At 39.7% G+C, this 11,760-nt stretch overlaps 1 protein-coding gene across 1 annotated transcript; it reads left to right on the top strand.

The window, feature by feature from the left end:
- Positions 1 to 1,142: 1,142 nt before the first annotated feature.
- LOC107275726 (autophagy-related protein 9) lies at positions 1,143 to 7,075 on the top strand. The gene is made up of 10 exons (XM_015757257.3): positions 1,143 to 1,346; positions 1,804 to 2,437; positions 2,533 to 2,853; positions 3,309 to 3,531; positions 3,704 to 3,883; positions 3,974 to 4,180; positions 4,743 to 4,820; positions 4,904 to 4,974; positions 5,064 to 5,174; positions 5,596 to 7,075. Exons 2-10 carry the CDS (start codon positions 1,863 to 1,865, stop codon positions 6,611 to 6,613), a joined length of 2,784 nt encoding a protein of 927 aa, XP_015612743.1. The 5' UTR covers positions 1,143 to 1,346; positions 1,804 to 1,862; the 3' UTR covers positions 6,614 to 7,075.
- Positions 7,076 to 11,760: the final 4,685 nt, after the last annotated feature.

The following is an 11,760-nucleotide window of genomic DNA, read 5'->3' as shown; positions in this document are numbered from 1 at the left end:
CTCGTTTGACATTTTTCCTGGTCAAATTTTGTTAAGTTTGAAAAAGTTTAAAGAAAAATTTATTAACTTTTAAAATATCAAATCAATTTTATTAAATATAGCATTGAATATATTTTGATAATATATTTGTTTTATGTTAAAAATACTACTATATTTTTCTATAAGCTTGGTCAAACTTAAAGAAATCTAACTAGGGAAAAATCAAATGACTTATAATATGAAACGATGGGAGTAAATATAACCGACTAAGTCACTGTTTGTTTCAGCTTAAGACTATTGTAATCTAGATTATAGAACTAGATTACTTAAGTTGGATTATAATAAACCTATATAGAATAAGCTGCTAGCTGTTTGTTTCTCTGAATTATTATCTGTTAGCCACCCAACAATTAAAAAAAGCACCTTTAGAGTGGCTTACCAGATTATAATAATCTAGCTTATGATTATAATAATCTATCATAATAAGCTATCTGTTTATTTCAGCTTACTCCTAATAATCCATATTATAATAATCCTAAGCTGAATCAAACAGGGCCTAAAACTTACAACCTACTCCCTCCGTTTCAGCTTATAAGACGTTTTGATTTTGGTCAAAGTTAAATTATATCAAGTTTGACTAAGTTTATAGAAAAATATATATAGTAATATTTACTAAATTAGTTTTATCAAATCAATAATTGAATATATTTTCATAATAAATTTGTCTTGGGTTGAAAATGTATACTTTTTTCAACAAACTTGATCAAAATTAAAGCAGTTTGACTTTGACTAAACTCAAAACGTCTTATAACCTAAAACGAGGGGAGTAGCGTATTTAGATTCAGATACATTTCATTACAAGGAATTATTTGAGACTTTAGAATGGGCTCATGAGCGAGCACATTTGGTATGGAATTATCTAACATTCATATCTCTCATCCACCTCATCATGTGAGGATTATAGATACACTGGTTTTGTATATTAAGGAACTCGGCGTCAAGTGAGGGACCAATAGTGAACTTAATCCAAAAAATCTAGGCTCGTTTGAGGCTCTAGGCCCAAGGCCCAAGGCCAAAGGCCCAGCTCCTTATGGCCCAAGGCCCCAGCAGCTGATGACCCAGCAATCCTTTTCCGACGAGAATACGAGATCGATCGATAGATCGTCGTCTCCATCGATTCCGATTCCCCCTTCCGCTTTTCTACCACCACCGCTGCTGCTGCTGCTGCTAACCCCGCCGCCGAAGCAATCCCCCCGCGGCGGCCTCCCCGACTCCGATTCCGGCGGCCTCCTCCTCCTCTTCCTCCGCCGACCCCGAGTCCCTCCCGGCCTCCGATTCCGTACGCCGCCGCTCCCGCCCCCGTCCTGGTAAGCTACACGGCTTCCGCCCAATCGCCCCGCCCCTACCTGCTTCCCTTTACTTATAAGCGACGCCACGTCCCTAGCCCTAGCCCTAGCCCTAGCCTCCGCCGCTTCTTCGCTCGCTCGCTCGCTCGAGTCGCCGCTGCAGGGGACGTTCGCGCGCTCGGCTCCAGCGCACGGGAATCGTGCTGCTGGGCTGAGCTATCCGACGCGTGGTTGGTGTCTATTCTTCTTGTTTAGTTACTCGGTTCTAGTTCTATTACTACTATATGCGCTCTAGGGTTTAAGACGAATTACTGGACCCAAATAATTAGATTCTGCATATGATTTAATTTTATAATGCCGTTTATATGAATTATTATTTAGCCATAGAAGGCCATCTTACTTTTGAAGTGAGCCTTCCTTTTTAGAGGAGTAATGTTAGTTTTTTTATAATAATAAAAATATGATTTTGCCCTTGAAGGTTGTGTGCTGTGGCATGGGAGATAAGCCTGAAGCTCTTTTCACTCGCCGTTTTCTTAAATGATGTCCTTCCTTCCGAAGGGCAAAACTACACAAACAGCGTTTAAGTGGCCATGGAGAGGTGAATCGCAGCTATCGGCGCATCTTCTCATTGATATTCCACCTGAAATCGAATTGTCGGACTACCGAAGATTGCCAAGCCCTGGTAATGAGAGCCCATCAGGGCTACTTCATGGAGAAGACTTTAAGGAGGAGGTGATCCCTGACTTGGATATTTTCTTTGAGAGGCTCTATGAGTATTTCTGCGCGAAAGGTCTGCGGTGCATCATCACCAAGTGGATAATTGAGATCCTCAATGTGACGTTTATGGTTTGCTGTATCGGGTTTTTCTTCTTGTTTGTTGATTGGCCTGCCCTTGGCGATTTGAAATGTGGAGTGGAAGCGCTCGAGTCAGGGGCAAAACCTTGTGACCTAATGAAACTCATTAAGTATCGTCCCCTAGATCCTTTCACATTTACAAAGTTTATCACTATTGGATCCATGGTTATACTCTCAACTTACGGAATCATTAACTTTGTGAAGTTTTTTGTAAAACTGAGAAGCACACTCAAGGTCCGTGACTTCTACTGTAACAGGTAACATTCCATCTTCTTGTGTTGTACATGTTAGTAGCATTTGCTGATTAGAACAGGTGATTTATCTATATGCATCTATTGTATTTTTCCTGCAGTCTCAAGGTTACAGATCTCGAAATTCAGACTATATCATGGCCTAGAGTAGTTGAGAAGGTCGTACTTCTGCAGAAGTCACAACGACTTTGTGTCGTTAAAGATCTCACGGAGCATGATATAATCATGCGAATAATGCGTAAACAAAACTACCTGATTGGGATGGTTAATAAAGGTATCATCGCATTGCCAATCCCCTCTTGGCTTCCTGGAGTTGGCCCAACTGTCAGCTCACGTATGCATGGAAAAAAAAGCTATCTGATGCTTCCAAAGGCCCTGGAGTGGACATTGAATTGGTGCATCTTCCAAACCATGTTTGATAGGTATGTGCTGTGTGTCTGTCTCTGTTAGCCATAAGTAGCATATTGTTTTATTACCGTTGGTGTTTCACTTGTTCATCAAAGTTATTCAAGTATTTAAAATCAATTAATATAATCTACAGTTCCAAGGAACAGTTACGACCATAAATGGAGATACTATGGCATATCAAATTGACATTTAGTTGGATAACATTGAATTTTATGCCAAAACAGATCTACTGGATGTTGTAACCAATAAATTATTTTACAGTTAAAGAAGTCTGTGGTGCTTGTTGTAATTGTATTAGAAAGTTCATTGTAGAGAATCCAGTTCGTTATAACCTTGAAAGTTCATTGTAGAGAATCCAGTTCGTTATAACCTTGATTATCTTGGACTATGTAGTTATTAAATAGTTTCCATCTTTTTGGACTATGTACTATTCTTCTCTGTTCAAAACTCACATCCTGTTCTGCTGCAGGAAATTTTGTGTTAGAAAAGACATTCTGACAAGTCCGTCTTTATTGAAGAAACGGCTTGTATTTATGGGTATTGCCATGTTTCTTCTGTCACCTTGTCTTGTTATCTTCCCATTGGTATACCTATTTCTGAGATATGCAGAAGAATTCTACAATCACCCCAGTACGGCATCATCTCGAAAATGGTCGAATCTTTCAAAGTGGATTTTGAGGGAATACAATGAGGTGACTTCTCAAACTAGTTTCTCTGTTGTGAATAGCATTGATAATTCTGAAATCTGAATAATCACGTGGCAAACCTTTCTATTTTTCCTTTTTGGACGTCTTTCAAGTTCTATAGATCAATATGTAGTAAACTTCCCATTTTACTAATGTAACTGCTGAAAACAATTTTCAGGTTGACCATTTCTTCAAACATAGGTTGAACAACAGTAGTGTCAACTCACTAAATTATTTGAAGCAGTTTCCAACTCCACTAGTATCTATTATTGCAAAATTCATATCGTTTGTATCTGGTGGATTGGCTGGAATTCTTCTCATCCTTGGATTTCTAGGTGAATCCATCCTTGAGGGTCATGTAAGTTGTTAATTTTGCATTCACATGCTTTTAGTGGCACATGAATACCATTTACCTTTCGCAAACTCATATAATTCATTATTTGTGAAGGTATTTGGCCGAAATCTTCTCTGGTATACTATTGTTTTTGGAACAATAGCAACTGTTAGTCGGAATGTTGTGGTTGATGAACTCCAAGTGATTGATCCAGAAGGAGCTATGTCCTTTGTTCTGCAGCAGACACACTACATGCCTAAAAGGTGGCGCGGTAAAGAGGGCAGTGAACTTGTACGAAGGGACTTTGAATCTCTGTTTCAGGTAATTTAGCCGTCAATTCTGTATATGATTCAAATGTTGAAATGGGCGATTTGATTGTGTCTAAGTGTTTGCTGTTCACAACAGTAGACAGCAACCAGTAGTAAGCGCGTTGTTTTATTTTCTGATTGCGGCTGATAAGGTCCTTTCAAAGTCTGTAAATTTTGTTGATTTTTAATTTTTGGGAGCATAATCAGTAATTATATGGAAATGAAATTCTGCTCACTAATTCTAATTTCGATATATAAACTAAAACTATATTATATTGCACTTTTTTTTCTCAAAAAGCTGTCGCTTTCAAGTTTCTTGTTCTTTCAATCTTTGTCAACTCAAGACATGTGATAGATATGTATTTTCTGTATGCTGCTAAAGTACCTATTTAGATAGAAGCTATAACAGCCGGTTTATAGAAATCAGAATGTTGCCCAGCTATAATCTGCATTGGTGGTATTAAAAAGAAAATCTGCATTAGTGAATTTACATTCTATCTTATTTTGATTGTGTAGCTTTTCTATTCTTGTACAGTTTGTTTTTACAATTGATGCCCTGTAAATTGCAATTGCAGTATACCATAACGATGCTACTAGAAGAGATGGCCTCAATTTTCATCACTCCATATCTGCTAATATTTGTGGTTCCAAAGGTAATGTATTTTAAGTTTCTATACCAAAAAACACATGTTTCTAAATTATGTTCTAAAATGTTGAGTTTTTAACCATTTTGTAGCGTGTTGATGATATTCTACGCTTCATATCAGACTTCACAGTTTATGTTGATGGAGTGGGAGATGTGTGCAGGTTTGTTTGTTTCTTCTACAGTTGATTATAAATTATCAGTCTGTTACCTCAGCTACATCTAATGACATTGCTGTTTGACATCTCAACAGCTTAAGCATGTTCGACTTAAGAAGACATGGAAATAGAAACTACGGTTCACCACATAATGCAGTTAAAAGCATGAGAAGCTCCCAAGGAAAAATGGAGAAATCACTATTAAGGTACCCATATTTAATTTTAAACATGTCTCTTATCATTTATATTTATCTGAAGCATATTAGCATTATTACTATAGTCCTTGTACTGTTGTGTGCTTACATGCTATGCACATCCTATCATGGGCCACTTTTCTTGCTTGCCTTTTCATACCCTTTGGTGTTAGGCTATTCCTTGACTAGAGAACTTGTAGTTAGTCATCTGCCCTTCAGTCCTTTTGAGTGTACTGGGAGCTCGCCTATTGTGTCACAAAATCCATCTTTCAAATGCCATGTTGAAATCATAGGAAGATGAATCAGGTTTTAATAATCTCATTGATATGACAACACCACAAACCCATATCAAATTCAACAGAAAGGCTCAGGAAAAATAGTATGTTTGGATGAAGATTGCCTTGGCCTAACTACGCTGTTTCATTTCTTACAGTTTCCAAAGCACCTACACATCATGGGAGCCAAACGCAGATGGCAAGAAATTTATTTGCAACCTCCAGAAATTCAAGGAGAAACAAATCCGTCAACATACCTTTCAAACAACGGAATCATCACAGCTTGGGTTGAGTTGTAGAGGTCAAACTGCAGTTTTCCATCGACTGCTCCCTAGAAACATCTATCCTGGCAATGGGGTCATTTTTAACTTTGATCCATTAGGACTGCTCGACACAGATCAAAGAGCTTGTCCATATATCCTGGATTGGTATTACACACACCAACACACAAATAGAGAAGCGGGCTCATCTTCCCACCTTAATGAAGCATCACCTGAGCAACAGGAGGAGATATGGCCACCTCTGAGCAAACCATTAACAGAAATTGAAGATGAGCAAATCTGGGATTCTGATTTATATAGAAGAGCTCGAAGCTACCTGGAGGCATCAACATCAAGTGCATTCTTTCGACAGGCCACCACCTTCAAGCGCCATGGCAGGGAACAAAATTCTACCAGCCATCAATGGTGGGCTCAGGCCTCGAGGCAGCAGGCTGATCCACGAAACAGTTTTCAAGGGCCTCCTCAAGACAGTTTTCTTGAGCCTCCGGACTTCCGAAATCATTTGGAAGCTAGCCATGATTCCAGCCATCAAAGTGATTGTAGGCTGACCTCCAGAAGGTCAACTGATCCACAAGACAGCTTCGTTGAGCCTCCTGATTTTGGTGATTACATGTCCTGTCATAGCTCTAGCTATCATGGCGATGAAACGTCGGATGGAAACTCAGAACTAGATCAAAGCAACAATAGTTGGCGAAGCCCCCATGCCCTGTCAAAGACAAGGTACATGGGTGATGATGATCTTGACCTAGAACAAGGCCCGAGTTTCCATTTTACTGATGCCCCTCAGAAGGACAGTGGAAGTGAAGGAGATGGACATGGTGTAGCCAATATTTACAGCTCTACGCCAGCCAGCCTTCCTGTACGGATAATACCTAGAAGCAGTGACCCAGTTTAGGTTGGTAGACACACGAAAAAGTACTAGTTGGAACACTTGTGAACGCGCATTTTCCGTGTTCTGATAGATATATACTACCTCCTTCCCTAAATATTTGACGCCGTTGATATTTTTAAACATGTTTGACCGTTCGTCTTATTCAAAAATTTTTGTGAAATATATAAAACTATATGTATATATAAAAGTATATTTAACAATAAATCAAATGATAGGAAAGGAATTATTAATTACTTAAATTTTTTTGAATAAGACGAACGGTCAAATATATTTAAAAAAGTCAACGGCGTCAAATATTTTGGGATGGAGGGAGTATATATTATAGTAGAAAAGAAATATGCATAAATTACTTTATTGTGTTTGGCAAAGGCCGACCAATTCTTTTTGTAAAAGAGAATTACATATACCTAATAGGCCCGTCATTGCCTATTTAGAGGAAAGGGAACCATTCTTTAGTTTATACTAGCATAGTTGAGTTTGTTGCTGCATTATTTGTTGCCATCCGATGCAATCAAAGATATATTAATTAATATAAGGAGCAGTGGAAAAATGCACATAGATGGTAACTTCCCATCTGCGATTATAATTTGAAAGAACTGTGTCAATAAATAATGCAACTGTAGTACAACAAAATTAATCATTGCTAAAAGGGTAAATTTTCAAAACTGCAAGTATCATGTAAACTACTCCCTCTATCCCATAATATAAGGGATTTTGACTTTTTGCTTGTACTATTTGATCATTCGTCTTATTTAAAAAATTTGTGCAAATATAAAAAACAAAAAGTTGTGCTTAAAGTACTTTGGATAATAAAGTAAGTCACAAATAAAATAAATAAGAATTTCAAAATTTTTTGAATAAGACGAATGGTCAAACAGTGCAAGTAAAAAGTCAAAATTCCTTATTTTATAGGACAGAGGGAGTATCAGCTTATTGCAACTTTAATCACGCGTTACCTACTGTAGCTAATAAACCTATTTTATTTGAGAACTCCCTCCGTTTCACAATGTAAGTCATTCTAACATTTTCCACATTCATATTGATGTTAATGAATCTAGATATATATATATCAATATGAATGTGAGAAATGTTAGAATGACTTAAATTGTGAAACGGAGGAAGTACATACTTTTTTCTTTGCTTTTAAGGTCCGACGGGCTGGTTCAGGGAATAAATACCGTTTGCAACTAAAGAAGGTCCTGATTGAATTCGCTGGATATAACGTTCCCCTCGTATTTAAAAAACTTGTAAATCAACTCCTTTATTGGTTTTAGAAAGCGATTTTGCTGACGTGGCAGGTGGGACCAACACAGCAGTGACTCTCCTCTTCCCCTCTTGATGGTAGTATGGCACCGAGACCAGATGAGCGCCGGAGCTCAGAGGGAGCGATTCGCGGTCGGGTCAAGTTCGGGTTCGCGAGGAGATGAGTTCGGCATTTAACTCATTTGACGATGTATGCATGTGTTGTGCACAACAACTCAGGCCGCCGCGAGCGCATGAACACAACAGCACACAAACGAATAGACATGATCGAATTTCCTCGCGGCGACAGATCGATACAATGGACAACGCGGGACACGGCGAGCTAGTCTTGGCTCATAAGGGCAAGGCCAATGCTTATGGTTCCATCAGTCATATATGTAGGATCCGCTATAAGTAAGCATTAGCTATGTTCATATCTATAATGGCTGTGCCTATGGGAGAAAATAAGCTAGGTCCCAATGGGTCCCACCGAAGGATAAAAAAATCACATCTTATCCTCCTGTGAAACTCTTTGCACAATAAAAATTCCCCAAAAGTACTGGCGTGAACAGCACATCACAAAAGTATTGTATTCTAAAGTCTTGTTGCCACACCATAAGGCTAATGCTCATTTTTGATGTCAGATTCTTATGGTCCACTTTCACAATGCTTAAGGTGATATACTGTAGAGTTATTTATTACTTAAGGTCACTTTTAGCACACATTGTGGTTGCCCTAATGCGGTGGAAGATCTCACGGAGCTCCGCGCGCCAGGCGGTCATGGGAGATTCCGGCGGCGAGACGGCCGTGGCCTTGCACTGCCCGCAGGCCAGCAGGCTAGCTGGGCAGGCTCAGCTTGAAGCTTCCCTTCAGCGACTGGCGACTCGATGCCGGCTTGGAGACCTCGACGCCCGCCATTAGCTCGTGGAATTTCTTATTCTTGAGCAGGAAGAAGCACTCCTAGACCTAGCTACCAAACATATGCATGGTCGCCGTTTCTGATGAGCTCCCTCCGCTACATACCTTCGATCTCGTTCTCGGCCGTGCGGCGGCGACGGCGGCGTTGGTCGTTCCGGTTCAACAAGCGCGAACATGAATCTGCCTTCCGCCACCGTCGTCTTCTTCAACGCCCATCTTTTCTCGGTGCCATCGAGATGGAAAAGAGAAGAGACACAGAGGGGAGGGAAGAAGAGAGTCCCTGACCAAGTGGGTCCCACATGCTACGTAAGAAAAAAAAGGCTTCCTGAACCACCGAATGAGTCGATTTACAACGGTTTTTAAAGATAGGAGAGACGATATATTCAGTTTTGTATTTGAGGGAGACGATTCAATCAGAAGTAAGAGATGAGGGAGGCATAATAGACGTATTTCCAAAAGTTCACTGCTCAGGCCCACCGAGCAGACATATGCAACAGTTACTCGGTTGCAATTTGGCCTATATGTCAAGCACATGTAGGAAAATACTAGATGGTTAGGTGTCATTTTTAAGCTACCGATCTTCTTGTGGTTGACCGGAAGTAATTTGTGAATGTCATATCTTATCTCCGAAAAGGAAGAGGTACCACTAGTGAAAAGAGGAGTGCTTTGTGCAACCTCTTGAAGTAAGAGTTAGGGAAGACCCAACTCTTTGTGAGCTCCTCAACGGAGAGTAGAATCCTCCCGAGGATTCAAACTTCAGGAATACCTCATCTTACAAGAACATCGGTGATATCTCTCTTTCCTTCCTATAGTTTTGCTTGCTTGTGCCACTTTTAGTTTAGTTGTTTGTGCTTGCTCATCATTCTTGTGACTAGATAGGTCTATTTTTATTTTGTGCATTTCACTTGCTTTGTGATTTTCAGAAATATCTGAAATTTTCGGATATATCTGAAAAGTGTTGCTTCCGCATTTACTTATATTTTAAATTAGCCTATATATTCACCCTCCTCTAGCCCTAAGTGTCCCTTTTAGATTACAAGAGGAACCAAAAACAAACTATAAAAACTACAAGGAAACTCGTTAAGTGCAAACTTTAACCGTCAACTCCTACATAAAAGAACACATAATATAATACCAAACTTAGTGATAGGGGTTTATTACTAACCATTTTCATTAGTATCAGCAAATATTGGTATGAAGGTGATTTCTAGATGAACACACACCCATCATGCGATAAAATATACCTCCGACCAATCATATGCAAGTATAAGGATTTGAGAGCCCACACAATAGTCAAAACCGACTTAAAATGGGCCTAACCATGGTGCATCCTCATAGGGACCCCCCGTCAGCCTCCCAACTATAAGTTAATCATGTGACTTGTGACTTTGGCTATATTTTGTGTTTTTTCTGCTACAAGCATAAAAACTGGTAATTCGTTTTCATTGGTGGCTCTGTTTGGATCTAGGACTAAACTTTTGTTCCTGTCACATCGAATGTTTGACACTAATTTGGATTATTAAACATATACTACTTACAAAACTAATTGCATAAATGAGAGCTAATCTGCGAGACAAATTTTTTAAGCCTAATTAATCCATAATTAGCACATGTTTACTGTAACATCACAACGGCTAATTAATCATGGATTAGTTAGGCTCAATAGTTTCGTCTCGCGAATTAGTCCAGGGTTATGGAATGAGTTTTGTCATTAGTATATGTTTAATACTTCTAATTAGTATCCAAACATCCGATCTGACAGGGACTAAAACTTTTTAAGCTCCATCCAAACCCACCTTAAGGAACTACATGTGAAAATGTTTCTTCACGGGCAGCTGACTTTACGTCCATGTAAATAGCTGATTTTCACAGGTCCTTGATTGCAAGCGGCTTGAAAAACGCCCATGCAAAGCACTTAAATTATGTCAAGACAAACATTTTTGGTCAGTGGGATAACACCGCGATAGCCGGAAATCAGTTGTGGGAATGCTGACTGGCTGGGAAGGAGGGGTTTCAATTTTCAAGAGAGAGAAAAAAGAAGATGTTATAAAACGCATCGGAAACCAAACGCGAAAGAAAACGCCATAGAAAATCCAAACACGATGATGACACCGAGGCACGATATTTGGTAACGGAGTCCAGCCGTAGCGTACATCTCCGGAGCACTGATTACAGGCGCTCCTCCCCGATTCAGCATATACAGCGTATTAGAGTTACAACGACTCACGGCCGGTCGCCGCTCCCTCTCGTTATGCTAAGTCGCTATGCGATTACGACAGACACGCCCCTTTATTTATGAGAGATCCTTGGATAGAGTCCGACTCATACTCCAGTCCTATCACCTATTACAACTCTAAGTCCTAAACTGTAACCGACTTTATATAAACATATTCGACACAAACTCTAACAAACTCCACCTTGGCGAATATGCCATGCCAACATGAATTCGTTACTTGCTCGAACCTCCGTGTACCATGACTTGAGTTGGTTCCTTTTCGCCGCTCACACCGAGCTGCCCCAACAAGCCTCCACCAGGCTCACCATAACAAGAGACTCTGCTATCCCTGTAATTTCTTCATCTTGACTCCACCTGCAACAGTGCTCCACCTTCTCTCATATCACCACGATCGTCTTACCAAACGAAATTGGATTCCTTCCTAGCTATCATGTCATAGACTTTCTGAAGATCATGTTCAACTCTATCTACCATCTTAAATTTGACTTAATCTAATCCATGGCCGCGTCATCACCAAATAGATAAACCAAACTCACCAGACTTGAAGAGAACCCTTTCTTCCTTGTCGTCCTATGAACTAAGCTAATAAATCCAATATCCACGCTTTCCTGCATCTGTAGACTGAATTCCTGATAATTTAAAAAAACCATCATTGCTTTGAATCATCTGAAGAAATTACCACCATAGTGCTTGCTCTTACCCTTCAGTGACGCAGATTCTATATATCCCCATCATGCAAACCCTGCAAATCCTG

The sequence above is a fragment of the Oryza sativa genome, chromosome 10 (assembly GCF_034140825.1).
Source record: "Oryza sativa Japonica Group chromosome 10, ASM3414082v1".
Lineage (NCBI taxonomy): Eukaryota > Viridiplantae > Streptophyta > Magnoliopsida > Poales > Poaceae > Oryza > Oryza sativa.
This window is presented reverse-complemented; position numbering and strand designations above follow the sequence as displayed.

Excerpts from the sequence above, each read along its gene's own strand:
- LOC107275726 (XM_015757257.3), top strand. The coding sequence starts at position 1,863 with ATGATGTCCTTCCTTCCGAAGGGCAAAACTACACAAACAGCGTTTAAG. Across the intron at positions 2,438-2,532 it reads CGTGACTTCTACTGTAACAG|TCTCAAGGTTACAGATCTCG; the intron begins GTAACATTCCAT and ends TTTTTCCTGCAG. Across the intron at positions 2,854-3,308 it reads TTCCAAACCATGTTTGATAG|GAAATTTTGTGTTAGAAAAG; the intron begins GTATGTGCTGTG and ends GTTCTGCTGCAG.